A 27,905-nucleotide genomic window follows, 5' to 3' on the forward strand; every position below is an offset into this window, starting at 1 on the left:
AATGTCTCATAAGATGAAAAGTAAAATAACATTAGTAGCATAAAGCATTAGAAGGATGTTCATACAAAAGAACCATTTGACTCATATACAGTAAGCATGATAATTTATTTAATTTCATATAGTCGAGGTAAGCAAAAAAGTTATTGAATAGAGTATAAAGTAATTAAATTGTTGTCAAAATATAATAAGATAAAAAGCTTACCGGTTAACCAAGTGCTTCGAAGACCTCCTTGTACACAACATTTGTAGTAGTCGAACACGGTGAATTGTCCTTGTCATGGATTAGGATTTTTAGCCCACTTTTGCTCTTAACTCGTGAAATAGCAACATACAACTGACCATGACTAAATACTGGAGTAGGCAAGTACAATCCAACACTATCAAGTGATTGACCTTGGGATTTATTAATTGTCATTGCATAGGAGACAATTATTGGAAATTGTCTCCGAATCAACTTAAATGGCCAAGGTGAATCAGACGGTGACATAGACATTCTTGGAATGTAAAAAATCTTACCTATGTTCTTTCCAGACATGATCTTTGCCTCTATGACATGATTTGCTAACCTTGTAACAATTAATCTTGTTCCATTGCACAGTCCATCAACCTGGTCCAAATTTCTCATTAGCATAATAGGTGTACCGACCTTCAATTTGATCTTATGATTTGGAATTCCTGATGTTCTTAATTTACTAAGAAATTCAGGAGTTAAAACTTCATAAGATTCATTATAAGTTGTGTCTGTTCTATCAATTGAATCGAAACTCAAATACTCTTTCTCTTCCCCTGAAATATCCGTTCATAAAACAAAACATAAAACATTATTAAAAATAATTGCTATAGTGTATTGTTTTATGTTTAGAAAAGATAAAAGCTAACTAACATTTACCTGGTATCAGATCCAATATGTAATGATTGATTCTATCCACAACTTCAATGGTTGAGGCAAGAATGGCTTTTCCTTGTAAGAACGTAACATCTTGAAATTTTTCCAACAAATTCGGATATGTGTAATCAACGATAGCCCTTATTGGATCTTCAAAATTTGAAATTAATAATTCTTTTGGAATTTCTATATCAACCAATCCATCATTTGGTTCAGAAATCTTACCATCACCAACTTGCAATATCCATTTTGAGAATTTTGCTAGTTCATCAAAACTTGTATTATCCCTTCCATGTCGAAGTCTCATATTCTTTGTGAGCTTTAGAACCTGACAATATTCCCAAACATAGGATGAGCTAATAGATGCATGGACAATATCAGAACGACTTGCTCTAGGAACAACTGGAAGAATCTGTCGGAAATCTCCTCCGAAAACAACAACCTTTCCACCAAAAATTGCATTTTGAAAACCCTTTTTGCTCATGACATCTTTTAGGGTTTTATCCAATGCCTCAAAGCAGTGCCTATGAGACATAGGTGCTTCATCCCATATTATGACATCGGTGGCTTCAAGTAGTTGTGAATGATCAGTGTCTTTGTCGATATTGCAAGTTGAGTTGTCAAGTGTTGGCACGGGTATTTTGAACTTTGAATGTGCGGTTCTCCCACCTGGCAATAATAATGATGCTATCCCACTTGAAGCAACAGTAAGAACAATTTTTTTCTGTGAACGAAGGGCACTTGATAGTGTTCTCCACATGAAAGTTTTGCCGGTTCCTCCGTAACCATGTAAAAAAAACACACCTCCTCTTTTTTTGTTGACAGCATCCATGATGGTATGATATATTGCAAGTTGTTCATCTTTAAATTATCAAGTTATAATTATAAGTAGAAAAAATATAAGAGATTTTTAAATTCATAATAAAAATAAAATGTCACCTGTAAGTGCATGAAAAAGCTCTTCGAAATTCTTTTGCTCATTCTCAGCATTGTAATCAAGTTCATCGTAAATCAGCCGGTTGCCAACATGCTTTGTGACATAGCTATCCGGATATGGCATACATGTAAATTCATGTAAACTTCTTCTATTTGATTGCATCATATTTTCAATCTCAATGAGTGTCAAATTCTTTAACTCAGTGTCTGATAGTTGCAATTCTGTCAACATTTTATAAGCAGTTATATAGTAACAATTTGAATATATATCATAAAATACATATACAACCTGAAAGTGTATATCTAATATTATTACAAAAATTTCAACGGATAGCATTAGATAAGTAGTTAGATTCAGCTTAGAAACATTATTCTAAAATTTGAAGATCAAATTCAACACAAAATTGTATTTTAATTAGTTAGGAATATGAATGCATATAATGTTCCTGTAAGGAACAACATACTTACAAAATGTAGGATATATATGAATTGTTAGGTAATATTTAACAAATAGGTATTGTATGTATCTTAATCATGTCTGCCATTAGTTACTTAATAGTTAACATATAATGTATGATGTAATATTAATCAAATTCTGTTTACACTTAGTTTTATGATGCGCAGAGCTAATTAATTAATATAAAACATATGGGTCAACACAAATTCATATATGAAAGATATAAAATATTTTGATAATTAGTAAAGACATTCTCTATAAAATAAAATAAGTTAAATAAATATTCAGACTATTGCATATAGTGCAGACCAAAACTATTTCTTCAAAGGAAAAACAAACAATGGAAATTTACCTCTTCTATTAGTATTCTGTCTTTGTTGATATAAAATACCGTCAGATAAAGTCCTCCAGGTTTGTTCCCAAACATGACGTGGCCTATTCACTGTACCGGATAACAACATCGTAACAAATAACTTTCTCAAAAAATGTCCAGAACCCCAATCTTTTGCTTCATTTATCGCTGCAACATATTCACTGTCATCGTTAAGAAATCCCATATGGAAGCATGCATCCCTAAAGCTATCCTGAACCTTTCCATCAACGAATTTTATATCTTCATAGCAAGTAGGGCCCTTGACAACTGTCAGCATCATTCTCAAATAATACAACTCACCGGTACTTGGAGGAACCCAAATTAGGCGGCCAATAGTATGACCCCTTTTTCGTGGTCTCCACCGTCTATATCTTCTATCATATACAAACTTCGTCAGAAATTGAGAGTAAGTTAAATTTTGTGCCTCAAAGTATATTTTGTTTGCTTCCATCCACGCCGTAAACATTGATTCTTTCACACTTGGTTTGTCAAGCACCTCATCAATCAATTCATAATCAGTATAGTAAACAGAATTATCTCCCTCAAGATGGAAGTACAACCTCTCAACTGCTGGTGACCTACCATGAATAGGAAATGAAAAAAGCCTCCAACACGCTTCACTTGGTGAGACATATCTACAATCAAGATATTGCTTGATTTCATCAACATTTCTTATGACCGAAGTTCCATCAGATTCAGTTTGAACAACCGCAGCAGTAATTCTATCATAACCTTTGTTAATATACTTGAATAAGTACTTAATAGAAGTACTCTGATTACACCACTCCATATTGACGTGTGCTTGATATTTTTTCAACAAATATGGATTATAAGGAACTACATACCTGTTATCAAGTTGAACTTGTTTTTTCATAACCGTATTACCGGTTTCTCTTCTTCGGTACATAGGATATCCATCTTGATCAACAATGGTCTGGGGCTGAAACTTTTTGGGAAAGTATTTTGAGCACTTTCCATCTTTCATGCAGGGTGAAGACCTGTTTGCTATACCACATGGACCATGGATCATATGTGTCTTTACCAAATCATATAGTGGCTTATCATCTTGTTCTGTTGGTATCTCTGCTGAAATGATCTTGTCTATATCATCTGGAGTTGGATACTTGCTGGAGGGATGCAAGAATAGAAGGATATGGGAATGTGGTAAACCCCGCTTTTGAAATTCAATTGTGTATATATCTGCAATAAAATAAGTTTATCATTAAATATTCGGATAATACGTATATCATTAGATAAAATAATTAGAATTAAAACTTACATGCAACAACTCTCCCTAACACATGCTTTTTTGTTAGGTCACACAACAACTCATCAAACTTAATCTTGAAGACTCTAGAAATGATATCCGGACGATCTTGAGAATTCAAGTTATTTTTGGCAACCAATCTCTGAATTTCAGGCCAGTTAGGATTGCAAGTAAATGTGATAAAAAGATCCGGAAAACCAAAGTGACTACAAATAGCCATGCCATCAAAATAAAGTTGTTCCATGAACCTTCGACTTCCAACATAAGTCGACGGTAAAACGACTCTTTTACCTTTGTTGGAACCTTGAGTGTTGGCATTCTGTTCTCCATCATTCAAATTGCCATATTTAGAAACACGCAACCTTTTTTGATGTTTTCTTATATAATTTAATCTTTGGGACTCCATCATCGTAAATCCATCAACCAAGAATTGTTGAAACAACCTTCTTGACAGTAATAGTGTTTGTGCTTCATTATTCCTAGATTGAATCCTAAAAGCAAGCCATTCTCTAATTGTAAGCTTATTCCTCTTCATTGGTTTTTTTGAATTAGTTTCCCTAAGAAGAACGCCAACTCTAAATCCATCTTCACCGTAAGGAAACAACAGTGGATACGGGTATGACAAATAACTTGGATGAAACTCACTTATTCTTTTCAGTTGTCCACTCTGTCTCTCAAGAAGAATATCTCTTTTATGACCTGTATCAACATCACCAACGATAAGTGCGGCGACCTCTGAAACAGTTGGATGGTTGTAGATCCTGCCGTCTGTTGATCTGTCAGAGATTAATTTCAACTTAAGATCAGGTAAACTGCAATTTTTCAATCTATCTGCTGCCATCCTAAAAGACTTAGCATGTGTGTTGAACTTATCCAACATAAGCTTCAATCTTTTAACAGTATCTGGAATAATATAGGGGTTGTTCCTGCATATTGATTTTCCAAAGGTTAGTCTATTCAAAATCTATTAATAGTATACTGTGATGGCATATTTTTTAGAATTATGGAATTTTTAATCATGAAGTAAATCGTATGAAGAATATAAACTCACCCTATTGCTTCAATTCTATTCTGAACCTCATTGTCGGTGTCGAAAATGTATAGTTGAGCAAACTTTGGAGATTCTCCAGGTAAAGGAAGCATGCTCCCAATCCGATGGCAGACTTGTCCATGTATTCTTAGATTAGGTGGTCCCCTTCCATCTTGAAATCTGTTGTCGACCTTCATACCCGATGATGTAAAAGCAAATATCATGTTGTACAATCGACAATATTGCTGATAATTTATACTTTCGCTTTCGCTATTATCAAACAATAAACGCCGAAGTAATAATGGTGGTGTTTTCAAAAGTGGCAAAACAACTTTTCCGTTTCCGCAACATAGTTGGAACTTAGGAACTGAACAATTCTTTCCTTTCTTCGTTTTTTCTTGATACCACATAAGTGCTCCACAATGTGTGCACTCAACCGTAGGATCACCAATATCAGAATAATCTATTTAAAAGAAACGTTTTTGAATATTATAATGCATTTATTAAATTTGCTAAGTCTGTTAAATGAAAAGTTATAAGTAAAACAAATGTTAGAGTTAAACATACCAATATTGCAAGAATCAATTGATGAGGAATTGTATTGAAAGGCTTCGTCACCATCAAGACTGGAACTGGAATCATAATTTCCATCTGCAACATTAAATTCGCAAGAGCTGTCACTGATAGAATCATCAGTGGATGTATCATCAACAGAGTTATGCATAGCAATGTTAAAATTTGGAACAGAATTGAAAGTAGATGCATCATGTACAGGAGAATTGGGTGTGGATGAAGAAGAGGGATCATGATTCTCATTGGCAAAATAATTTAAAAGTTTCACACTCATGGATTGAATAGCACCCACATTCAGTTATTTTTTGGATTTGTAAGCAGAAGTACTTGGTTGCGCACTCATGTTCAAGTTTCTTGCATTAGAATGTGGAGAAGTTATATTGGAAGGTGGTGTTACTAAATGAGTAAATGATGGAGTATTGATCCTGAAACAACTTGGAGAATTCTTGTCAAAGTTCTCATCATGAGATTGTGAGATTCTTCTTTGCAGAATTTGTTTTCTCCTTTCCCGTGCAAAAGCCGCAGCCTGTTTTGTAGAGACACTTTCAAAATTCTTCATTGAAATACCACTGCCTGTTGCAATTCCAGGAGAATGTGAAAACATATTTCTTTCATTAAGAATAATTGAAGTTATATTAGACAGTGGTGTTCTGATGATTGGCCTCGATGGAGCGTAGTACATCTGAGAAGCTTCATAGTGGTTATAAAAGTTATCTATGTTTCGGAGTTTTTTCGATCTTCTATCTTTAAGAATTTGCTTCCTTTTACGTCGTGCCAAAGCTGCAATTTCTTTATTGGAGTTAGCAAGGTGGTTCCATTTTGTTGGAGAATTGTAGTGAATGTAGATGATGATATCAGATTATCTTAAGAAGAATAGAAACCATGTTAGAATATAACAAAAGTTGGAAATCTTTATGTTTGGGTGGTAGCCATTCTAACAGGAACAAAGCTTCTACCTATAACATGCCGCAAGAACAATTAGAGTAAAAGTCATGAACCTAAAAGCTAATAGTCATGCAAGTTTTAATGTTCTTTTTTTAAAAAATTAGTCTTATAAATTAAATCATATAGTAGTATATTCATACAGTAAAAGAAAATGGTTTAAAATATCATTTGGTATTGGTTTAATAATTAGTTTTTGTTACATTAATAATTGGTAAGCCTATTCAATATATTATGTGGTATTGGTTTTCTAATTATATATATAAGACATTATTATAATATAGAGTTATGATTAATGGTACATAGGTAGACTAAAAGACACACTTAAAAAGTAAAAAAAGCATGCATAACTCATTATAATCTTAGCATTGTAAAACGCAGAAGCATTGGAAAACATGAAAAGTTTTTGTGTGCATTAGAAGTAATATTGACACATGCAAAACCTTATAGTGACACTTATTTTATATTCTCATCATTCAATACTACAACATAGCTACACTACCTATAAGACACATTGTAATATCACATCAAACTTTCACTTTTTACAAACAATTGGCTAATCTACTTTAAATATCTAATAGAAGATTTAAAGACTAAGCAAGTAAGATAAAAAATATATACTCCCTCTGACCTTATAAAAAAAAATTAATTACTTATAAAAAAAATTATTTTAAAATTTGCTAAAGTATAAAGAATATTTAAAAATATGTAAAGTTATACTAAAAAATTTAATTACTTATAAAAAGATTATTTTAAAATTTGCTAAAGTATAAAGAATATTTAAAAATATGTAAAGTTATACTAAAAAATTTGCTAAAGTTCAAACGGATGAAAATGACATTTTTTTAATATCCTGGCCATAGAAAAAATAATAATTTATTACCCTGTAGTTTTATAGACTATTAAATGTTGCTACAACAAAATACTGTTACAACAGTGCTTCAATTATAAAACTTGATCCTAAAATGTGTCTCACATAAGAGATATATTATTTCCATGATGAGAATCAGGATTTAATCCAAACAACTATAACATTATTTCTGATATATTTGTTTGAAGAACCAAAAACATCATAATTGAAACGCATAAGATAGACAAAAAATCAACTTCCAAATAGTTTGGATTGTCTTGAAACATTTGTCGATTTAAAACTAAAATATAACAAAATCAAAACTATGAAATTCCATGAAATATTACAAATAACTCAATCATCATCTATCGACCATCTTCCTTTTTTACAGGTTTCATCGTCTTCGTAGAGGAAAGTTGAACACTTTCAACATCTTCTGACGCTTCAGGATTTATACGTTTACAGGGGGTCATCACAGAATTCGCAGCATTGGGGTCGAAATCAGCAGATACAGATAAAGGTTCCTGAAAATCATGTGTGTCTTCAATTAGATATTGAAAGCAGGAATATATGACAACTAATTCGATATAAGATATAAAATATAAAATATAACTTACCGATAAACTCTTCATATCATCTTGTGAGGAAGACAATGAAATTGGAATTTTTGATACATCCTGCAGAGAGATAATGGAATTATTAGGGTATTTTTGTTAACTCAAATCAGAATTAAGATACAAATCAATGAGATTGAAACATTTGCCAATAATATGTTAATACATACCTCATGAGACTTGAAGGTGTCCTTAACTTTCTTACGTGAATCTTCATCGTCTTTAAAGCTAATAACCGAAAGACGATTAAATTTCGGTTGAAAAACAGCTCTAATTGCCAACTCCTTCTTCAACATAGCATCAAGACCAAAAGGGAATTCTAACGGATTGTCTTCACCGGCCTAAATTTCAGCAAAAATTATACATATTAACAAAATATATTATTAGCAATTTCTTGTACAACATTTGAAGACACTCATATCACCTCCACTAATTCATTTTTCATCTGTAGAGCAGATTTTCCAATTAACTTGAAACAGTCACTATCCCAAAAGACGAAACGGGACTTGAATTTACCATCAACTCCCAACACTTCAAGCTTGTACCTATATATAAATCCCATTTAAATAGATTGAACTCAATTTATAACTCCTATTGAAACAGTTTCAAAACACAACGATGAATGAATACCTTGGCACGGGTTCAGAACTTATGTGATTTGCATAGCACTTAAGTTTGCCATCTTTTACAGCGACGCTCTTGGTACATTCGGCACAACCATCGTAATACCAACCGGAATTACCAACTTCAAACTTCTCCAACTTCGCTATGGTGACACATGTTGTTTCCTGTAAAATGAATTTTCACTTATATTATATAAATAACATAAAGATTAAGAACAGATTAAAGTTTCATGTGCAGCCTGCATACTTGTTTAAGCATCGCGATCTCAGCCAAACTAATGACTTCGGCCTTCCATATAAATTTATCAAAATCGGAATACTGTGAGGTTTGAGTTGTTTCAACTTGCAAACTTGATGAAGAAAGCTTTGGCAGTTCAGCATTTAGGCTGCGAGTCATTATATAAAAGAATCAATATAGAGTAAAATTCTATCACCATGTACGACATTGTACGAAAAAATCATAAGGGAAATCTGATACGCCAAGATGTTTGTGAAATACCTATCCTTCAGCTTCTTAATTTCAACATTACTAATATCATTAATGATCAGCTTTGTGCCACTCCAAGCATTGGATACATTTAAAGGAAAACCTCCTTCAACACCAACTAAATATCAGCATAATGAAGCAAATACATTGGGTATTTTAATTATCAACAAAACACGATAACGTTTACCTTGCGCAGCCTTTATCCTTGCGTTTTGTAATAGAAAAACAATGTTCACATCTTCCCCATGATTCTTGTAGTATTCATAAAATTGCAATGCAAAATTACCCCATAGTGTACACTGCACGACAATTTTGCTACCAATAAAAAAAGCAAAGATGTTGTGGTTCAATTACACCACAACAAACAAAAGCAAAACACTTTATGATTTTTAACAGAATGGAAACCAACAAAAAGGAAACGAATACAATGTAAATAGTTTTTTGAGTATACGAACTCAAATGTTTTCATACCTCATGTCAGTGATCATAAACACAAACTTGCTTTTGTTGTTATCTGAGTTTATCTGAGTCTGCAGAATTTCAGTAACTCCTCCAACTATGTCTTCAAATGTTTGATTAACAATGTAAGCATACATACAAGATAATCCAAATAAAATAGATGAATAATATATATATAAATATCAACGTACCAACCAATACATTAGGCTGGAATTTTCCATCAGCAATGGACGCCAAACCAAGAATGTTGAAATAATCTATAGGAATCTCCGGGAGCTCCGTTTTCTTAACATAAGTTGAACCACAAAATACCAACTTGTATCCATGAGTAGTAGACTTAAAGGAGAAATCGTTGTTTGAGACTTTAAAGTTCTGCATGATATATGAAGCTCCTACGGCAAGATCGCCCACATATTTCGACACCAGATGGGATGGTACAATTGCTTGTATCATATCCAGCTTTTAATCATAAAAAATAAAAATGTGCCAAATTTGTTTCAGATAATCATTAACTATATAGAAATAAGTACGAAAATTATAACATAAACAACTAACAGTGAAAATAATACCTTAGAATCAACCAAAATTAGTTCAAGGTGTTCTTTGTTTGACGAACTTCTCACAGTCCAGAGATGTCTACAACGAACAGCAATCTTCCACAAATCTTTAGAATCGTTAATGTCCATCACGGATTCAATCGGTCGCGCCATCGTTGATGTAAATTCTGAAAAAATCTGAAACCTAATTAGTAGGTTACAATACGTTCAAAAAATAGAAGAAACATGATTATCAATGAAATTGTGGAAAGGTTATGGAGTTTACCGAATGGAAAAGTTGAAAGAGGAAGAAGAAAGAATTTATGAATGAGTGACGAAAATAGGTTTTCAATTTGTGAATGAATTGAAAGGGGAAACAAAAAGATATCATGAATGAGTTGAAAGGGGAAGAAGAATGAATTTGTAAAGCCATGGTGTAGATAGGGTTTTCTAATTCCCAAAACAATTATAAATGAAACTCAATTTTCCAAATTGAATTGGAATTCAAAGAGGCATAAAATGAATTGGTGTCTGCGTATCCCAAAGCGTTCCTCGTGTATCCCATTTTGTATTTTGTATAAACCATATATGTGAGAATAAACTAAGAAATGACACCTCAGCAAAATTAATTGCCAAATCTCTAATAGTTTAGGAATTTTGAAAAAGTCAGTAATGCCCTTTTGTTTTAGTTAAAAATAGATTTGATCAAAAGGGTAAATTAGAGAGTAATTAGGGATTGTTTTTATTAGTTAGATATTAGATTCATTTTGATCAGCTAACAAATATGCAAGGGCATTTTAAAATTAATTAGAATGTTAACCCTAAAAAAACCTACTATATTTTGTAACTTGTGGCTTAGCAAAAAGGCATCCGACCGCACCACATTCATTATATGATCCTCTCTCAAGACAATAAAAAAAAACAAATCAAAAGAGTTTTTCTTCCCACGATTTTAAAAGAAAAAAAAAATCGTCTTCATGACACATCCAACGAACAATCCACTTGAATATAAGATAAAACAAGTTAGGGTTAAATATATTTTTCATCCCAATAAATAACTCATCATTCAGTTTTAATCCATATAAAAATTTTCTTCAAATAATGATTCTCTTAAAATTTTCCGTTCACACTTTTAGTCCCTACCATCTATTTAAACTAACATAAGTTGACCAAACACGCCACATTATATGCCACGCCATAAAACTTAAATAAAATTTAAAAAAAACTACATTAAATTGCGGGGTACCTCCCCAAATTCTTTTAAATATGATAAAAACAGTACCCATATTTAAGAATCCCATTTTTAAGAATCAATTACAACCAATTTAAATTTAATTCTCCATGAGAATGACAACAACATCAAAACTTAAATTTAACCATAGACATCCATATGATATCTCCCTCAAGAGAAGAAACAATGAATATCTAACCAAGCTCTAGATCTAGAAAATGAAAGTCTCAAAAAGAAACAAACCAAGACTTGTATCCATACCTACTAATATCATTTTTTTTAAACCTTGTTTCAATCATGATAAAAGAAAAGACTAAATGCGTGTGAGAAATAAAGCTTTTGCATATTCATGGAGCTAAAGAATACTCGTGGTCGTCGAGTGGCGGAGGTTGCTCCTGCCATGAACGGGGAGAATGTTTCTGTCAATGAAAGATCATTCACTTCCAACATTATCATTAAAAGGTGTTTAACCAACATTGAAGAGATTATATAGTTGATGAAGATGTCTCCTAGAAGCCAAGTAACGTCATCCCATGAAAACAGGCATGTTGGAAATAAACCTTTTTTGTGTTTAGGGAAAATGTGTGGGAATATTAGAGGCTTGAATAGAAACTTGATAGGTAGAAGAATTATTTATGGAAGAGAGAATTTTGTATTTTTTCTTGATGCAAAAGTGTAGGATTACATCTATTTATAGTACTCTAAGGAGAATTCTAGATACACTAATTCTAGAGAGTTATCAACTCTAGACATTCAAAGAGTATTCTAGAAAACATTACAATCCTAAGAAATATCTAGACACTCCAAATACTACAAGACTTTTCTAGAGACATTACCCAAAATAAATTAAGCTCAAAATAACTAAGCCCAAAAATCAAATAATAAGGTTAGACCCAAATCAAGTTTAATATTTCAACATCCCCCCTTAAACTTGATTTGTGACTCCAAGCATATTCCTTAGCTTCATGAAAGTTTCCAATTTGAGTGGCTTGGTGAAAATGCCGGCAGTTTGATCTCTAGACATCACATACTTCAATTTCACCTCCTTCTTCTCGATGCATTCTCTTATGAAGTGGTAACGGGTGTCGATGTGCTTTCTTCTTTCATGAAATACAGGATTCTTTGCCAAAGCAAGTGCTGATTTATTGTCAACACATATTTCGACAGGATCTTCTTGTGGAGTTTTTAACTCTTTCAACAAATTCCTTAGCCAAATTGCATGACAAACACATGATGTGGCAGCAACATACTCAGCTTCACAAATTGACAGTGTGATGATAGGTTGCTTCTTTGACATCCAAGTGAAAGCAGTGTCTCCCATAAAGAACATAAAACCAGTAGTGTTCTTTTTATCATCCAAGTCTCCACTCCAACCACTATCACTATAGCCAATAATTTCAAAATTGTTAAAAGAGTAATAGTGCAAGCCAAAGTTTGTTGTACCTTTGATGTATCGAAGGATTCTTTTTGTCGCCTTGAAGTGAGTTGTTGTTGGAGCTTCCATGTAGCGACTTACGACTCCTACATCATAGAGAATATTCAGCCTTGTACTTGTCAAGTAACGCAGACTTCTAACCAAACTTTTGTAAAGAGTTGTATTAACAATCTCTCTATTTTCATGCTTACTCAACTTGCTGCCACATTCCATCGGGGTGCCAACTGGATTGGCATCATCCATCTTGAACTTCTTAAGGACTTCTTTGGCATACCCTTCTTGGGTGATAAAAATTCATTTGTCTTCTTGCTTTACTTTGATGTCGAGATAATATTCCATGAGACCCATATCTGTCATCTCAAATTCATTTGACATGTCTTTCTTGAACTCTTCGAACATGCTTAAATGATTTCCTGTGAAGACCAAGTCATCAACATATAAGCACACAATCAAAATATCTCCACTTTGCGCTTTAATATAGAGTGCATGCTCATATGGACACTTGATGAAGTTCTTGTCTTGAAAGTACTTGTCGATTTGAACATTCCAAGCTCTCGGTGCTTGCTTGAGTCCGTACAATGCCTTCTTCAACTTCAAGGCTTTTTCTTCTTTCACTTTTACTTCATAGCCTTATGGTTGCTCGATATAAACTTCTTCGCGAAAACCATTTAAGAAGGTCGACTTCACATCCATTTGATAGATCTTCCATTCATTTTGGGATGCCAAAGAAATGATCAGTCTAATAGTTTCAAGACGAGCAACGAGGGAAAATACCTTATCATAGTCAATTCCTTGTCTTTGACTATAACCTTTCGCCACCAATCTTTCTTTGTATCTCTCCACGCCTCCTTTTGCATTCTTCTTCTCTTTGTACACCCATCTTACTCTGATTGCTTCGTGTCCTCGTGGAAGTGTAGTAAGTTCCCATGTATCATTCTTCGTGATTGACTTGATTTCTTCTTCCATGGTGTCTCTCCACTTTATGTTTTCAACTGCTTCTTGATAGCTTAGAGGCTCGCAATTACCCAAAAGGAAAAAAAAGGTTAATGTTATTTATGTTTTCGGTTACCTCATAAAGCTCTTCAATACTCCTTAGTCGTGGTGTCCTCTCACTTGAGCTTGTTTCATCCAACCATGGTGTCGGTGAGGCCGGTGGTGTAATAGTTTCCTCTATCATTGGTTGTTCCATTTCGTCTTCTTCTTCAAAGTAAGGAAGAAAATCGTACCTGTCTTCTTAAACACTCCAATCCCAACAATCTTTTTCTTCGAACTCCACATCACGACTTATGACGATATTTCCACTATTTGGATTATAGAGCTTGTACCCTTTGGAGCTTGAGTCGTAACCGACGAATACATACTTCTGACTTTTATCTTCGAGCTTTGTTCTCCTTTCATCAGGAACATGAGTATAGGCAATGCTTCCAAACACTTTGAGGTGAGAGATCCCAGGATTCCTTCCACTTCATGCTTCTTGTAGTGTCTTCTCATGCACGTTTCTTGTTGGGGAGCAGTTTGTTAGATAAACCGCACATGCCATTACTTAGGCCCAAAACTCTTTAGGCATCTTCTTGATCTTAAGCATGCTTCGCACCATGTTAAGCATGGTCCGATTCTTTCTCTTTGCTATTCCATTTTGTTGTGGTGATATTGGCACTGTTAGTGGGCGGAGGATTCCATGGTCTTCACAATATTTATGGAACTCATTTGAAAAGAACTCTCCTCCTCTGTCAGATCTCATGGCCTTAATGGAAATACCAATTTCTTTCTCCACAAGGGCTTTGAACTTCTTAAAGTTTTCAAACACTTCTGACTTCTCCTTCAAGAAATAAACCCATGTTTTTCTAGAATAATTATCAATAAAGAGGATAAAGTATTTACTCTTACCAAAAGAGTTTGGATTGATTGGTCCACAAACATCATTGTGTATGAGCTCTAGTGGTTTTGTCTCTCTTGACGTTGATTCCTTTGGAAAGCTTTTTCGGAATTACTTCCCAACTAGACATCCTTCACGTAGTTGGTATGGGTGGTTTATACTAGGAAAGCCTCTCGCCATTTCCTTCTTTGACAAATATTTTAGACTGCCTAAGTTGAGATGTCTGAATCGTAGATGCCATAATCACGAAAAGTCGGTATAGCAAGTCTTGAGACACTTTACAACATCATTTTGAATGTTCAAGAGGAACATTCTATTATTTGACATAGGCACCTTAGCAATCAAGTTATATCAACAATCTCTTAAGAAAATACTATGTTCTTTCAAGTGGATGTCATATCTTTTCTCTAATAATTGTCTCAAGCTCAAAATATTATTCTTCATGTTAGGAACATAATAGACATTGGATATGAATTGATGACTCACGTTCTTTAAGCATATAAGAATTTTACCTTTTCCTTTGACCGGTATCTTTGAGTCATCTCCAAATGAGACATTGTCAGTTGTCGCTTCATTGATCTCTACGAACATGCTTCGATCGTCGCAGATGTGATTGCTTGCGTTGGTGTCGAGGTACAATTTGTTTCTTTTCTCTTCAACTTGGTTTTGGCACGCGAGCAACAAAGTTTCTTCTTCTCCGCCTTTTTCTTCTACAAAGGTAGCTTTCTCCATAACTTTTTTCGAGAATCTACACTCAGATGCATAGTGACCGATCTTGTTGCAGTTGAAGCACTTGATTTGTGATTTGTCACACCTCGACCATGAATTTCCTCTTCCACGACCTCTTGTTGCTTGTGGATTACAACTTCTTTCTCTATTGTTAGATTAGTTGTTGTAACTGCCTCTTCCTTCTCCTCAATGTCCTCGTCCACGCCCACAATCGTGGACATGACCTCGTCCTCTTTGACTCTTATAATTCGCATAATTTGTTTTCTTTATGTTGATTTGTAGTAGTTTTTCCATAGCCTCCTTTTGTTTAATTTTTCTCTTTTGTTTTTCTTCGTATGCTTGTAAGGAACCCATGAGTTGTTCAATAATCATGGTATTTAAATCTCTATTTTCTTCAATGTTGGTTACAATGAAGTCAAAACTTGGATTGAAAATACGAAGTATTTTCTCCATGACTTTCACCGCATTAACATCTTCGCCATTTCTTTTAAGTTGATTAACTACGGTCAATACTCGAGAAAAATAATTAGAAATTGACTTAGACTCTTCCATAAATAAACGTTCAAAATCACCTCTAAGAGTTTGAAGACGAATCATATTCACCTGTTTCACTCCTTTGTTGCAAGTTTGAAGTTTGTCATATGCTTCTTTGGTCGTCGTTGCGTTGGAGATCTTCTCAAATGTATCTTCATCCACCGATTGATAAATAAGGAAGAGAGCTTTATTGTCTCTCTTTCTTGACTCCTTCGTCTCCTTTACACCTTGACTTAGCGAGGCTTCATCTTACTCCTTTAAACCTTTCTCAACGATATCACACACATCTTGAGCTCCTAGTAGCGCCTTCATCTTGATACTCCAATTGTCATAGTTGTTCTTTGTGAGCATCGGCATTTGGAAAGGGAAACCTCCATTCGCCATTTTTTTAGGACCTTGAAGCTCTTATGCCACTTTATTGGAAATAAACTATTTTTGTGTTTAGGGAAAGTGTGTGGGAATATTAGAGGCTTGAATAGAAACTTGGTAGGTAAGATAATTATTTATGGAAGAGAGAATTTTGTATTTTTTCTTGATGCAAAAGTGTAGGATTACATCTATTTATAGTACTCTAAGGAGAACTCTAGACACACTAATTCTAGAGAGTTCTCAACTCTAGACATTCAAAGAGTATTCTAGAAAATATTACAATACTAAGAAATATCTAGACACTCCAAATACTATAAGACTTTTCTAAAGATATTACGCAAAATAAATTAAGCCCAAAATAACTAAGCCAAAAAATCAAATAATAAGATTAGACACAAATCAAATTTAATATTTCAACAAGGCAAACGATGCCACATTCCCACCTTGTCAATGGAGCGTATCATTTGTACATGTCATGGTAAAAAAAAAAATAATAATAATAATAATATATATAGTTAGAGGTTATGAGCAAAATATGTTTTGTCTAAATTTTTTGGACTAAATATATTTGAGTTTTCTTGCTTATATTTTGTCTAATCCTTATATGTATTGTTTAATTGGAGCTGGTGTTGTTCATCAGTAAATGAGTCTTGCAACTCATTCTTGTTAGTTTGTCATGTTCAAAGTTTGTGCTTTAAAAGTGGAAACCGTAAAAATTAAGAATGCCATGGTACTTATAATTATCCACGTAACTAATATGCTAACTGACATATCATTTGTTTGCTACTGGTTGGGTTATATTTACTACCTTAATGAAAAAAATTTGTCTGTAGAAAATATGACGGTAGTATGTCCGTACTTAATCAGGTTTGGTCTTCATTTAGGTGTAAAGTTTGTCTTGGTTTTTAATGATTATTTATAACTAAAGTGTTTGAAACTATCTTTCTGTTTGGATTTTATACTAATGGAAGGACTTTTATCTAACTTCTTCCAAGCTTCGTATGTTTTCTAAATAAAAAGAAGCTTTACTTTCAAGTTAATAAAGTTTGTTATTTTTTCTATTTTTTTTTATACATTGTAATAAGAGTATTTGCAAGCCATATTTGACATCACACTCCTCACAAGCGCTAAACTAGCATACCCAGAAATGAAAGCAGTCCAAGACATATATTGTTTTAAACGTTTTCTATTATATTTTAAATTATGTGATTTTCAATTTGCTTCACTTTTATGGAAACGGTTAACAACAAGACATATTTCTCCCCCCATTATTTAAAGGACATCCGTAGATATTGGGCGTTTATTTTCAATGCGCTACTTAAAAAAGGTATTAATGTATACCTTTGATTTTGATTTTTATAAATATATGATTTTGGCTTTATTTGATGGTTGTAATAATATATGACAATGATGTATATATGTTTGTAAATAATATTTTTGACTTTGATGTAAATAATATTTAGGTAATATATGTATAAAATACAAGTATAAGAAAATACATGTTTGTAATATAGCAAATAAAATAAAATATTTCACTACAGTTATTTACAATAACCGTTGTGATAGGTAGTGTACCAATTATTTATTGCACAAGAGTTGTTTACTTTAGCTATTGTGATAGATAGAGCGCTCATTAGTTTATCACAATTATCACACGCCTGTGGTAAAAGACAACACACTTACAACCACGCCCTACCTCACAACGATTGTTCAATTGTGATGGTATTCCTTTATCAACCGTTGTTAAATATATTTTTCGTAGTAGTGCTTGTATTTTCACTTTCATATTTCTGACTCTAAACTCATATTACTTGTTTCTAAAATAATAGATAAATATTGATCCAAATTAGTTTATAGACGGATAAATCAATTAAGCTAGTAAGTGTTGAATTGTAATTCCTTGTGTCCAAGCAGGTTGCTCGACAGGACAATGAAGTATCGGATCACCTAGTATGTTGAGTTGAATTAGTGTGTGGAAGTGTCGAAGCATGTTGCTTCACACAGGATTTTGACTTATGCCTAATTTAGTAGTGTTAGCTATTTTGGGCTTTGGCTTCAGAACCAAGTTAACCTAAATCTATAAATAGAGGGAGTAACCCTTATTTTTGTAATGATGTGAGTAGAGTATTCATAACATTGTATTCACAGTATTTTACAGTTGCAAAGTGAATAAGAAGTTTTCCACAGTTTGTGGGCAGAGAGAAACTCTGTCGAATTTTTAATTCTTCTTCTCCTTCATCGTTCTTTACTTTCTTTCTTTCTCCATTGTTCTTCTCTTTTAATTGTTCTTGTGTGGGTTATAACAATCTTTTTCATCAAGTTGATTGAAATTATCCATAGGTTTTAGGGGATTTCCAACATCTGATATCAAGAGCTCCGGTTTAAACGATTTGCGAGAAGAAAAACACCATGGCAATGAATCATCCAAACGGGCATTTTCCAGCAAATCTTCTGATTCTCAAGAACAAAAATTATGAGAATTGGTGCAAGCAGATAAAGGTTGTGTTCTGTTATATAGATCTTTGGGATCTTGTGAAGGAATGAGTAGCAACGCTTGCAGAAGACGCGACAGATCAAGAAAAGGTTGCACATAAATAATTGAAGAAGAAAGATTATAAAGCTCTCTTTATAATTCATCAATGTGTTGATGCAGGTAACTTTGAAAAGGTTAGTGATGCAGAGTCAGCGAAAGAAGCATGGGAATTCTGAAGAAATTGTTTGGAGGCGTGGAAAAGGTGAAAGAGGTGAGGTTACAAACTCACAAAAGAATGTATGAATTACTTCAGATGGAAGACAATGAAAGCATAACTGATTTCTTCACCAAGGTTACGAAACTGGTGAATCAAATGAAGGTATGTGGAGATGTGTTGACATCAAGATCTGTCGTTGGAAAGATCTTGAGGTCGTTGGCTCCAAAGTTCTACCACGTGGTAGTATCCATAGAAGAGTCGAATGATTTGTCAAAACTGACAAAGGAAGAGCTTCAATGGAAGCTTGAATCTCATGAACAAAGAATGGCTAAAAGAGTTGTAGGAAAGTCGGAGAGTGATATGGCTTTACAGGCGCAATCAACAAAAGAAAGGAAATGCAAAGGAATCTGAAATGGAAACAAAAGCAGAGGAGGTTACAACAATTCGACTGGTCGAGATCAGCAAGAAGGAAACTGGTAGAATTAGAGAAAACCATGGAACCAAGGCAACCAAAGAGGTGGTGTTGTAGGTAGAGGAATAAGTGATGGTCAAAAGCCAGATAAGAGTCACATTCAGTGTTACAACTGTCATACGGTGAACTGACTTGGGGTGTTTTGCTTTTTATCGCAATGTCGCGGATAGCAAGAGTCGCCACCGACTTTTCTTTTATCCAATAAGGAAAGGGGGAAAAGAACAGGAAAGACCTCAATAGATTTTGGGTTCGGGAGGTACATTATACAAAGGGAAGGTGTTAGCACCCTTTGTATCCATGGTTATCCATGGGCTCTTAATTACTGAATCACTTATATTTTTGTCTGAAAAGTGTCGGTGAATTGCTTAAAAAATGTTTGAAAGAGAGTTTAACTTTGTAATGATTCTCGTATGAATGTATACAAAGTATTTATCTCATTTGATTTTGAAAATGGTTTAGAAAAATATAACTCGGTAATGATTCTAGTATGAATGTATACCAAGTGGTGATTTTCTAGGATTTGTAAAGTGTAAAGTGTGAGGGGTGAAAAATGTTTTAGGTTATGATCCAGTAATTGAGAGTTATACCTTCCTGAGGTCGTTATGAACGTTTCCTATCCTTATGAGGGTAAAACTGTCCTTACTATTGAGAAGTAAGTAATTTTACCCTTTGGATGTTTAAGGGTCATCGTAGGGTCATCGATAGGTCATTGAAGGCAACAGTTGTAAGGATACCTTAGCATTCGAAGGGGCGATCATCATTTAACCGTAGGCTACACCGAAGGGTCATCGAGGGACAAAATCGTATTTTCGAAGGCAACATCCGAGGGACCATGATTTATTTTATGATGATTTAACCGAAGGGCCATTGCTAAGTGTATCCCCACATTCGCGGGACATGACCGTTATACCGTAATCGTAGGGTAACAAAAGAGAGGTCCAAGATCACTTATTTAACGGCCGCATTTTAAAGTTAATTAGGTGATTATGATGAATCTCCACATTAAAATCAATACATTAAAAATAATACATTAAAATTAATACATTAAAATTAATTATTAAAATTAATTATTAAAATTAACACATTAAAATTAATTAAGCAATTTAGGGTGGGCCTCCACAAGGGTATCCCACAAATAAAGTGGAAGACCTAACGGCGGTCTTTTTTTCTGGGACATATGAACCTTTGCAAAATTCAACAAACGGGTTAGCATACCAAATCAGGGTGCAATCGAGGATTACACCGCAAAAGAAATCACAACAGTAATAGGATCAAATAAAAAATGCCTGGCTATGATAAAACATGAATGAAAAGTCATAACAGAAAAGTTGGCTACTGTCAGGTTCGCGCCTGCCTCGCCTAGCGACGGCCTAGCGAATACTCGCTACATGCTCGCTTAGCGATGTGCTAGCGAGCGGCTGCGGGTTTTGAATTTCAGAATAGTATGACTTCAACCTGCGGCATGGCTTATGGCATCCAACACATAATTACATGGTTCAGCATTCACAATATTCAGGCACATTTAAATTCTCATGCAAAACTTCAAAATGTTTATGAATTCAATTATAATATCCTCCACAAATTAAGAACATGAAGTGGTACCATATGCCAAATGAGAGCACAAAACGACATCACATGCAAATTAAGACACTAAAGCGGTACCACATGCAAAATAAGAACCTAAAGTGATGATCAAATACCGATTAAGAATCCTAAATCATATGCCAAGTAAGAAACTAAAGCGATAATAGTGCTGCAAACCTGTTTGCAAATCGAGTTGCAACCTTGAATTGGCGAGCCGGATTGAGTGGGGCGACGGTAGCTTCGGAGCGGGTAAGCGGCCTTCAGGGTTTCCGCCTTCTGAACTCTTTGGATCAGCAGGGTTTCTGTGTTTCTCCCTCTGGATGCGTGTTTCCGTCCGTCTTCGTCCGTCTCTGTCCCTTTTTCATGGCAGAGGAGTAGGTATTTATAGTAGTGGTAGTGGTGACCTAATGGGCTTAGAATGAGGTCCAAAATTTCAAACTTTCGCGAGCTTCGCTAGGCGAAGGAATTGCTCGCCTAGCGAGCCAACTAGGTCTGGGCTTTTTCCTGGGTCCAACTCTTCGCTGGGCGAGTGGCATGAGGCAATGTTCGCTAGGCGAAGGAGCTGCTCGCCTAGCGAGCCAGTTATTTTGGGCCGCCTGTGGATTGGGCCTGTTGTGAGTGGGCTTTTGTCCATTTGATATCAGTGCCTTGCAGAACAAGTCAGAGGGTCTTGGAAAATGCTTTGTAATATCAACGGGCAAATTTTGGGGTATGACAGCTGCCCCTGTTCAATACTCTTGAACCGAGAGAGTAGAATGGTATGTGCCGTTCGTGGTCTGGAGGTGAAAGATTATTGAACACTAGAATGCCCCAAAAATTTGCACTTGCCAATTAGTCTTGGTGGAGATGGGCTTAAAGATGCCATCCAGGTAGTTTGATGAGGAGATTTCCAGATTGTGTCGTACGCTAGACGATGTCTGAAGACATGGATGTCATACCGGGTCATACACTAGACCGTATAGTGAGTCATCCATTATGCTATCGACTTCGCTGGGGAGTCAGAGTGTGTTATACGTTGCTGGGGATAAGGGATCAGAATGGATCATACGCTGGATCAGATCTGAGTTGCAGAATGAGCCGTCTGTTAGGCTGTGTCTGATGATGAAAGGGGGTAGTCGTACACTAGACTACACTTCAGAAATGTACCGTACACTAGGTAGCATCTGAAGGGACGAATGTCTAACTGGGTCGTACATTAGACCGTATCTGAGCGGAATGAGCCGTCCATTAGGCTGAATCTGATGATAAAAGGGGGTAGTCGTACACTAGACTACACTTCAGAAATGTACCGTACACTAGGTAGCATCTGAGGAGACAAATGTCTCACTGGGTCGTGCATTAGACCGTATCGGAGCAGAATGAGCCGTCCATTAGGCTGAATCTGATGATAAAAGGGGGTAGTCGTACACTAGACTACACTTCAGAAATGTACCGTACACTAGGTAGCATCTGAGGAGACAAATGTCTAACTGGGTCGTGCATTAGACCGTATCGAAGCAGAATGAGCCGTTCATTAGGCTGAATCTGATGATAAAAGGGGGTAGTCGTACACTAGACTACACTTCAGAAATGTACCGTACACTAGGTAGCATCTGAGGAGACGAAGGTCAAATTGGGTCGTACATTAGACCGTATCTGAGCAGACTGAGCCGTTCATTAGGCTGAATCTGATGATAAAAAGGGGGTAGTCGTACACTAGACTACACTTCAGAAATGTACCGTACACTAGGTAGCATCTGAGGAGACGAATGTCTAACTGGGTCGTACATTAGACCGTACCTGAGCAGACTGAGCCGTCCATTAGGCTGAATCTGATGACAAAAGGGGGGTAGTCGTACACTAGACTACACTTCAGAAATGTACCGTACACTAGGTAGCATCTGATAGTATTTGTATATGCTGAATTTGCAATAAATGTCTGGGATGGGCTTATAGATGCCATCGTTAGGAGGATGTCAGAATGAATGTTGTCATGGAGTGTATCTGAAAGATGTAGTTGAATCCTGAATGTAATTGATAAGGATGTCCGTCTGAATGGACCTTTGTTTTGACTATGTCAGGAGGATAATTGACCTGAAAAATAAAGTTAGCTTCATGCCATGTCATGATGCATGAGATGCAAATGTTGTATGCATGCGTAGGCTGTGAAATGATGTAATGAGTGAATTATGTGTCTGGAATGAATGAGAGCATTGTATACATGTATATGTTATGAAATGATGTAATGTATATGATGCGGAACGAAAATTGTATGTAGGTATGTGATGTGAAGTGATGTAACGAAGGCCCTATGCGTCTGAAACGTTCTTCCAGGGGACTCTACTGGGGGAATAAATCTCAGTCTTCTGGTCGGAGATATTTGTATTGATGACCCTTTCTTAGCTGGGGGTATTTGACCTTTATCTGATGGCAGAGATATTCAACAGAGCCTGGCTGGGGGTAGAAGAGATGACCCATTTGTCTAGTAGTGCCAATTGCTTTTAGGGAATAACTGGCTTAGCCGGGGAATAGAATTGGCAACAGATTCATTGGAAAGCCTGGTTAGACCTTCTCCTTGATCCTGAAGTCCTTCAGTAATTGTCATTGTTATTTTATGCATGTATTTTGATAAACATTGATCATATTCAAATGCATATATCAATTCAAGTTAAATCAACGGACGTTTACGCAAACAAAACAGAGAAAGTAAAACAAAAGCATCTTTTCGGAAATAAAATTGTATTGATTTTGAAAGAGGGCCTATAAATAGGCAATTTGAGTACAAGGAGACAGAAATCCTAGTAAGAGGAAATTGTCAGGCAAACAAAGAGAAAGCTATGCAGAAAAAGTCCTATCGATTCTAATTCCACCACTGTCATTATGTCTTCAAGCATCTCATCTCCTGCTATCGGATAGAAGTGATTGGCTTGTTCAGTCCCTTGAACTTGGTTGAAGCAGACAGAGAACGGGGTATAGTCATACGCTTTAATCCCTAATTTTTTCCTGGACCGCCTTTTCAGGTTTTCAGTCCACCGGGATATCCTTTTTTGCCCAAGCCGCCTTTTCAGGTTTTCGACTTGCCGGGTGTACGTTTTTATATGTTTATCCCTAATTTTTGCCCGAACCCTTTTGGTTCGCCGGGATGCCCTTACTTTTGCCAAGGTACGTCGCCCTAGCGGGTCTCTTTTATGCGTAGTATTTTTTTTAACTATGTCAGCGTTCACAGGATGCGGGAACTCTTCGCCGTCCATTGTAGCAAGCATCATGGCTCCACCAGAGAATACCTTCTTAACTACAAATGGCCCTTCGTATGTGGGAGTCCATTTGCCCCTGAGATCACCTTTTGGTAGGATGATACGCTTGATCATCAAGGCGCCAAGTTGGTACACCTGTCTCTTGACCTTTTTGTTAAATGCTTGGGTCATGTGCTTCTGATATACCTGCCCATGACAAACAGCCGCAAGTCTCTTCTCATCAATCAGATTTATCTAATCGAGTCGAGTCTGAATCCATTCATCTTCATCTAAGCCCGCCTCTTTCATGATTCTTAGAGAGGGAATCTGAACTTCCACTAGTAAGATGGCTTCCATTCCATAGACTAAAGAGAACGGAGTTGCCCCTGTCGTAGTGCGCACTGAAGTGCGATAACCGTAAAGAGTAAAGGGTAACATCTCATGCCAGTCTTTGTATGTTACTGTCATTTCTTGCATGACCTTCTTGATATTGTTAGCAGTCCCCACGGCGCCGTTCATCTTTGGCCGGTACGGAGAAGAGTTATGGTGTTTTATTTTGAACTGCGTGCAGAGTTCAGTAATCATCTTGTTGTTCAAATTAGTACCATTGTCAGTGATAACTCTTTCAGGAGACAGCAGGTTTCTCAAATAGGTATTTGATAGAATCCATCTTAGAAGTCAATAAGGTGGTATGATTCAACATATACTGTCTTAGTCGGCGAGCAGCCCAGGCCAAAGCACAGCAAGCTTTCTCGGGCTGTGAGTATCTCGTTTCACAGTCGGTACCTTTTGCTAAGGCAGTATATGGCATGCTCTTTTCGACCAGACTCGTCATGTTGCCCCAACACACCTCATTGAATTTTCTAAGACGGTCAAATACGTAATTAAAGGTCTTCCTTCAACTGGTGGCATCGGAACTGGAGGTTCTTGGCGATATTTCCTGATTTTGTCATAAACTTCTTGGCATTCATCATTCCATACCATCTCTTGATTTTGTCTCAGTAATTTGAAGATGGGTTTGCAGGTGGCAGTCAAGTGTGGAATGAATCGGGCAATGTAATTCGAGTGCCCCAAGAAACCTCTGACTTCTTTCTTGTTTATTTCAGTACCCAGATTTACAATTTCAATTGATTCCTCATGCGGCTGTATAGTCTTTTCTTCTTGCAGTAGTCGGGCAAGTTCTCCAGGGACTTCACAATCTTCCTCGCTTCCATCCTCGGCTTGGTAGATCGGATTTTCAAAGTCATAATGAACAGTAGCAGAGTCATTACCAACAGGATCCAGAGTGGATATGGATCGGCAAATTGTTACGTGAGTGTGTGCAAGAAACATAGCTTGTTTGAAAAATGACAGGAAAGATAAAGAGCGCAATATTTGAATGCAAAAAGTCCATTGATCTATTGAATATGAATATGCTTATGAAAATGACAAAACATTTAACCAAATTTGATACATTAAATAAGCAATAACAATTATTCCTGACTAAAGGAAATTGGGATAGTGTCTTCAGCCTTCCAACTATCGAGTCTGTCACCAATTGTTGGGAAAATCCAGTTGTCCAGGTTGCAATCGCTATCAGCATCTTCCACAGCATTGACAGTCTCGTTATGGTTAGGCAGAGGGGCAGTGATGACATTAGGAGTAACCGGAGAATCAAATTCAATTGCCCCATCGTCGATCATATCCTGAATCTTATTCTTCAGCGGCCAACAATCGTTTGTATCATGCCCAGGGTTGTCGGAGTGATACGCACACCTGGCGTTGGGATTATAACGAGGAGAAGTAGTGTTGGGCTTCATAGGAGGATCTCTGAGGGTAATTAAGTTGGCCTTTAGCATACCTTGTAGTGCCTGTGCTAAAGTCATATTGATCTTGGTAAACTGCCTTCTCGGCCTGTCTTGTCTGTGTTGGAAGTTCTGAGATGGCGGTGCTGCGATCGTAACTGCCCCAACAGTATGGTCACGATTCTTCTTGCTACGACCCCTTTGACTGTACACAGCCTTGGATTCATTCTTTCCCTGATAGGACTTTTTGGTGCTTGCAGAGGTAGCTGCCTGTATCTTTCCACTTCGAATGCCGCTTTCAACCCGTTCACCGGTCAAGATAAGTTCAGTGAAACCTGATGAAGAACTTCCCAATAGATGGCTGTAGAACGGGCCAGTCAGTGTGCTCATGAACATGTCCACTAACTCTCGATCAGTCATAGGAGGTTTGACTCTGCCAGCCAAATCTCTCCATTTTTGAGCATATTCTTTGAAATTTTCTTTAGAGCCCATGGTCATATTTTGTAGCTGTAGCCGAGTAGGTGCCAATTCAGAATTATACTGGTAGTGCTCGTAGAAGGCCGTCGCTAAGTCAGTCCAGGTGCGGATGTTAGAGCTCTCAAGCTGATAATACCACTCTAACTGGGTGCCAGACAGACTCTCTTGGAAGAAATGGATCCATAGCTTCCTGTCAGTGGTATGCGGCTGAATCTTTCTCACATAAGCTCTCAGATGCATCTGAGGACAAGACGCACCATCGTACTTAGTGAAAGTGGGGATTTTGAATTTGCGAGGAATGGTCACATCGGAGACCAGACCCAAACTTTCGAAATCCAGACCGGGCATCTTCTGACCCTCCATAGCTAGCATACGTTCTTCCAACAACTTGTACTTATCATCTCTTGGAGAGTACTGTTCATTTTCGTACTTCTCATCATCATCCTCAGGGTTGGAGAAATCAGCATCCTCTTCCTCTGAATCATTCTCCGCCCCCTCTTCTGGACCATTCGGGATTCCAAATTTGATTCCCGTAGCCTGTCCTTTACGCCTTCTTCCCGGGTTAATGAAACTCACAGCTTTCTTGTCTTTCTTTTTCTCGAGCAAGAGAGCTTTCAGTTCCTCCTGCCCCCTGGATAAGTTCAAGATCATCTCCTGGAGTTGAGCATTCTGAGCATGGAGATCCTTGACAGTTTGTTCGAGGTCCATTTTTCTGTTTGGAGGAAAACCGTGAGAACACTGATCCCTTTAGAGTACCTGTTATGCTATGTTATGCTATGCAATGCATGAAATGTTTTCAAGGCCTTTTGGAATTTAACTTTGCATAAACTACCGAAAAGGGAAACTTTTTTTTTTTTTTTCATACAAAACAGAGCAAAGTTAAATCCCTAAGTCCTTGAAATGGTTAGTTCAATGTTATGATGTCATGATGTTATGATGTTAAATAAATAACAAGCACAAGCAAGTCACACAACCATCATTCCTAGGTTTTAAGGCTTGCATGAGTTCATAGGTAAGTACCCTCCCCACTGAAGTTTAGTAGGTTCAACCTGTCCTAGAATAGTAACCGGGTTCTAGAAGGATCTCAAATCATCGACCTTTCCTTAAGTCCACTTCAGTGCAACACCAAGTGGTTGACCGAAGCTTCCCTAAAGTCCAATCTCAAAGAGTGTAGTATCGAGTATCAACCAACCTCAGTCGAAACCGAAGCCAGTCATCTCACTACTTTCTAATGGCTAGGATGAGTCAATTAGGGTTCTAAAGGTCTGGTTAATGCTTTGATGACACCACGCGGAAGCCAAATTTTTCCTCAAGTAAACATGAGGAACATCAGGACAACCAAAGTGTCACATTAACCGTAGCCATCATTTTAACCATTCCAGTATACGCCGGATAGTCGCGATGATCTATTGCTACTTACCTAAGGTACACTAGATCCGGGTGTAGGATCTTTCACTCAAGAATACCCAAGCAATCCCT

At 36.3% G+C, this 27,905-nt stretch overlaps 4 protein-coding genes across 4 annotated transcripts; all 4 read right to left on the minus strand.

Moving 5' to 3' along the window:
• Window positions 1-205: 205 nt before the first annotated feature.
• On the minus strand, window positions 206-5,796 carry LOC127138062 (uncharacterized). The gene is made up of 7 exons (XM_051064467.1): window positions 5,517-5,796; window positions 4,971-5,412; window positions 3,932-4,845; window positions 2,632-3,852; window positions 1,826-2,044; window positions 890-1,747; window positions 206-786 (listed from the first exon to the last, which is right to left on the minus strand). Exons 1-7 carry the CDS (start codon window positions 5,794-5,796, stop codon window positions 206-208), a joined length of 4,515 nt encoding a protein of 1,504 aa, XP_050920424.1.
• Window positions 5,797-7,522: 1,726 nt separating this feature from the next.
• On the minus strand, window positions 7,523-10,221 carry LOC127135669 (uncharacterized). The gene is made up of 11 exons (XM_051062321.1): window positions 10,067-10,221; window positions 9,689-9,956; window positions 9,510-9,600; window positions 9,226-9,353; window positions 9,051-9,144; window positions 8,799-8,937; window positions 8,559-8,716; window positions 8,353-8,473; window positions 8,099-8,269; window positions 7,932-7,991; window positions 7,523-7,838 (listed from the first exon to the last, which is right to left on the minus strand). Exons 1-11 carry the CDS (start codon window positions 10,205-10,207, stop codon window positions 7,680-7,682), a joined length of 1,530 nt encoding a protein of 509 aa, XP_050918278.1. The 5' UTR covers window positions 10,208-10,221; the 3' UTR covers window positions 7,523-7,679.
• A 1,968-nt stretch (window positions 10,222-12,189) lies between these two features.
• LOC127138063 (secreted RxLR effector protein 161-like) lies at window positions 12,190-12,942 on the minus strand. The gene has a single exon (XM_051064468.1). The coding sequence runs from the start codon at window positions 12,940-12,942 to the stop codon at window positions 12,190-12,192; it is 753 nt and encodes a 250-aa protein (XP_050920425.1).
• A 2,548-nt stretch (window positions 12,943-15,490) lies between these two features.
• On the minus strand, window positions 15,491-16,222 carry LOC127138064 (uncharacterized). The gene is made up of 2 exons (XM_051064469.1): window positions 16,102-16,222; window positions 15,491-15,990 (listed from the first exon to the last, which is right to left on the minus strand). The coding sequence occupies exons 1-2, from the start codon at window positions 16,220-16,222 to the stop codon at window positions 15,491-15,493; spliced, it is 621 nt and encodes a 206-aa protein (XP_050920426.1).
• Between the last annotated feature and the right edge of the window lie 11,683 nt (window positions 16,223-27,905).

This window comes from Lathyrus oleraceus, chromosome 4 (genome assembly GCF_024323335.1).
Source record: "Lathyrus oleraceus cultivar Zhongwan6 chromosome 4, CAAS_Psat_ZW6_1.0, whole genome shotgun sequence".
NCBI classification, from domain to species: Eukaryota; Viridiplantae; Streptophyta; class Magnoliopsida; order Fabales; family Fabaceae; genus Lathyrus; species Lathyrus oleraceus.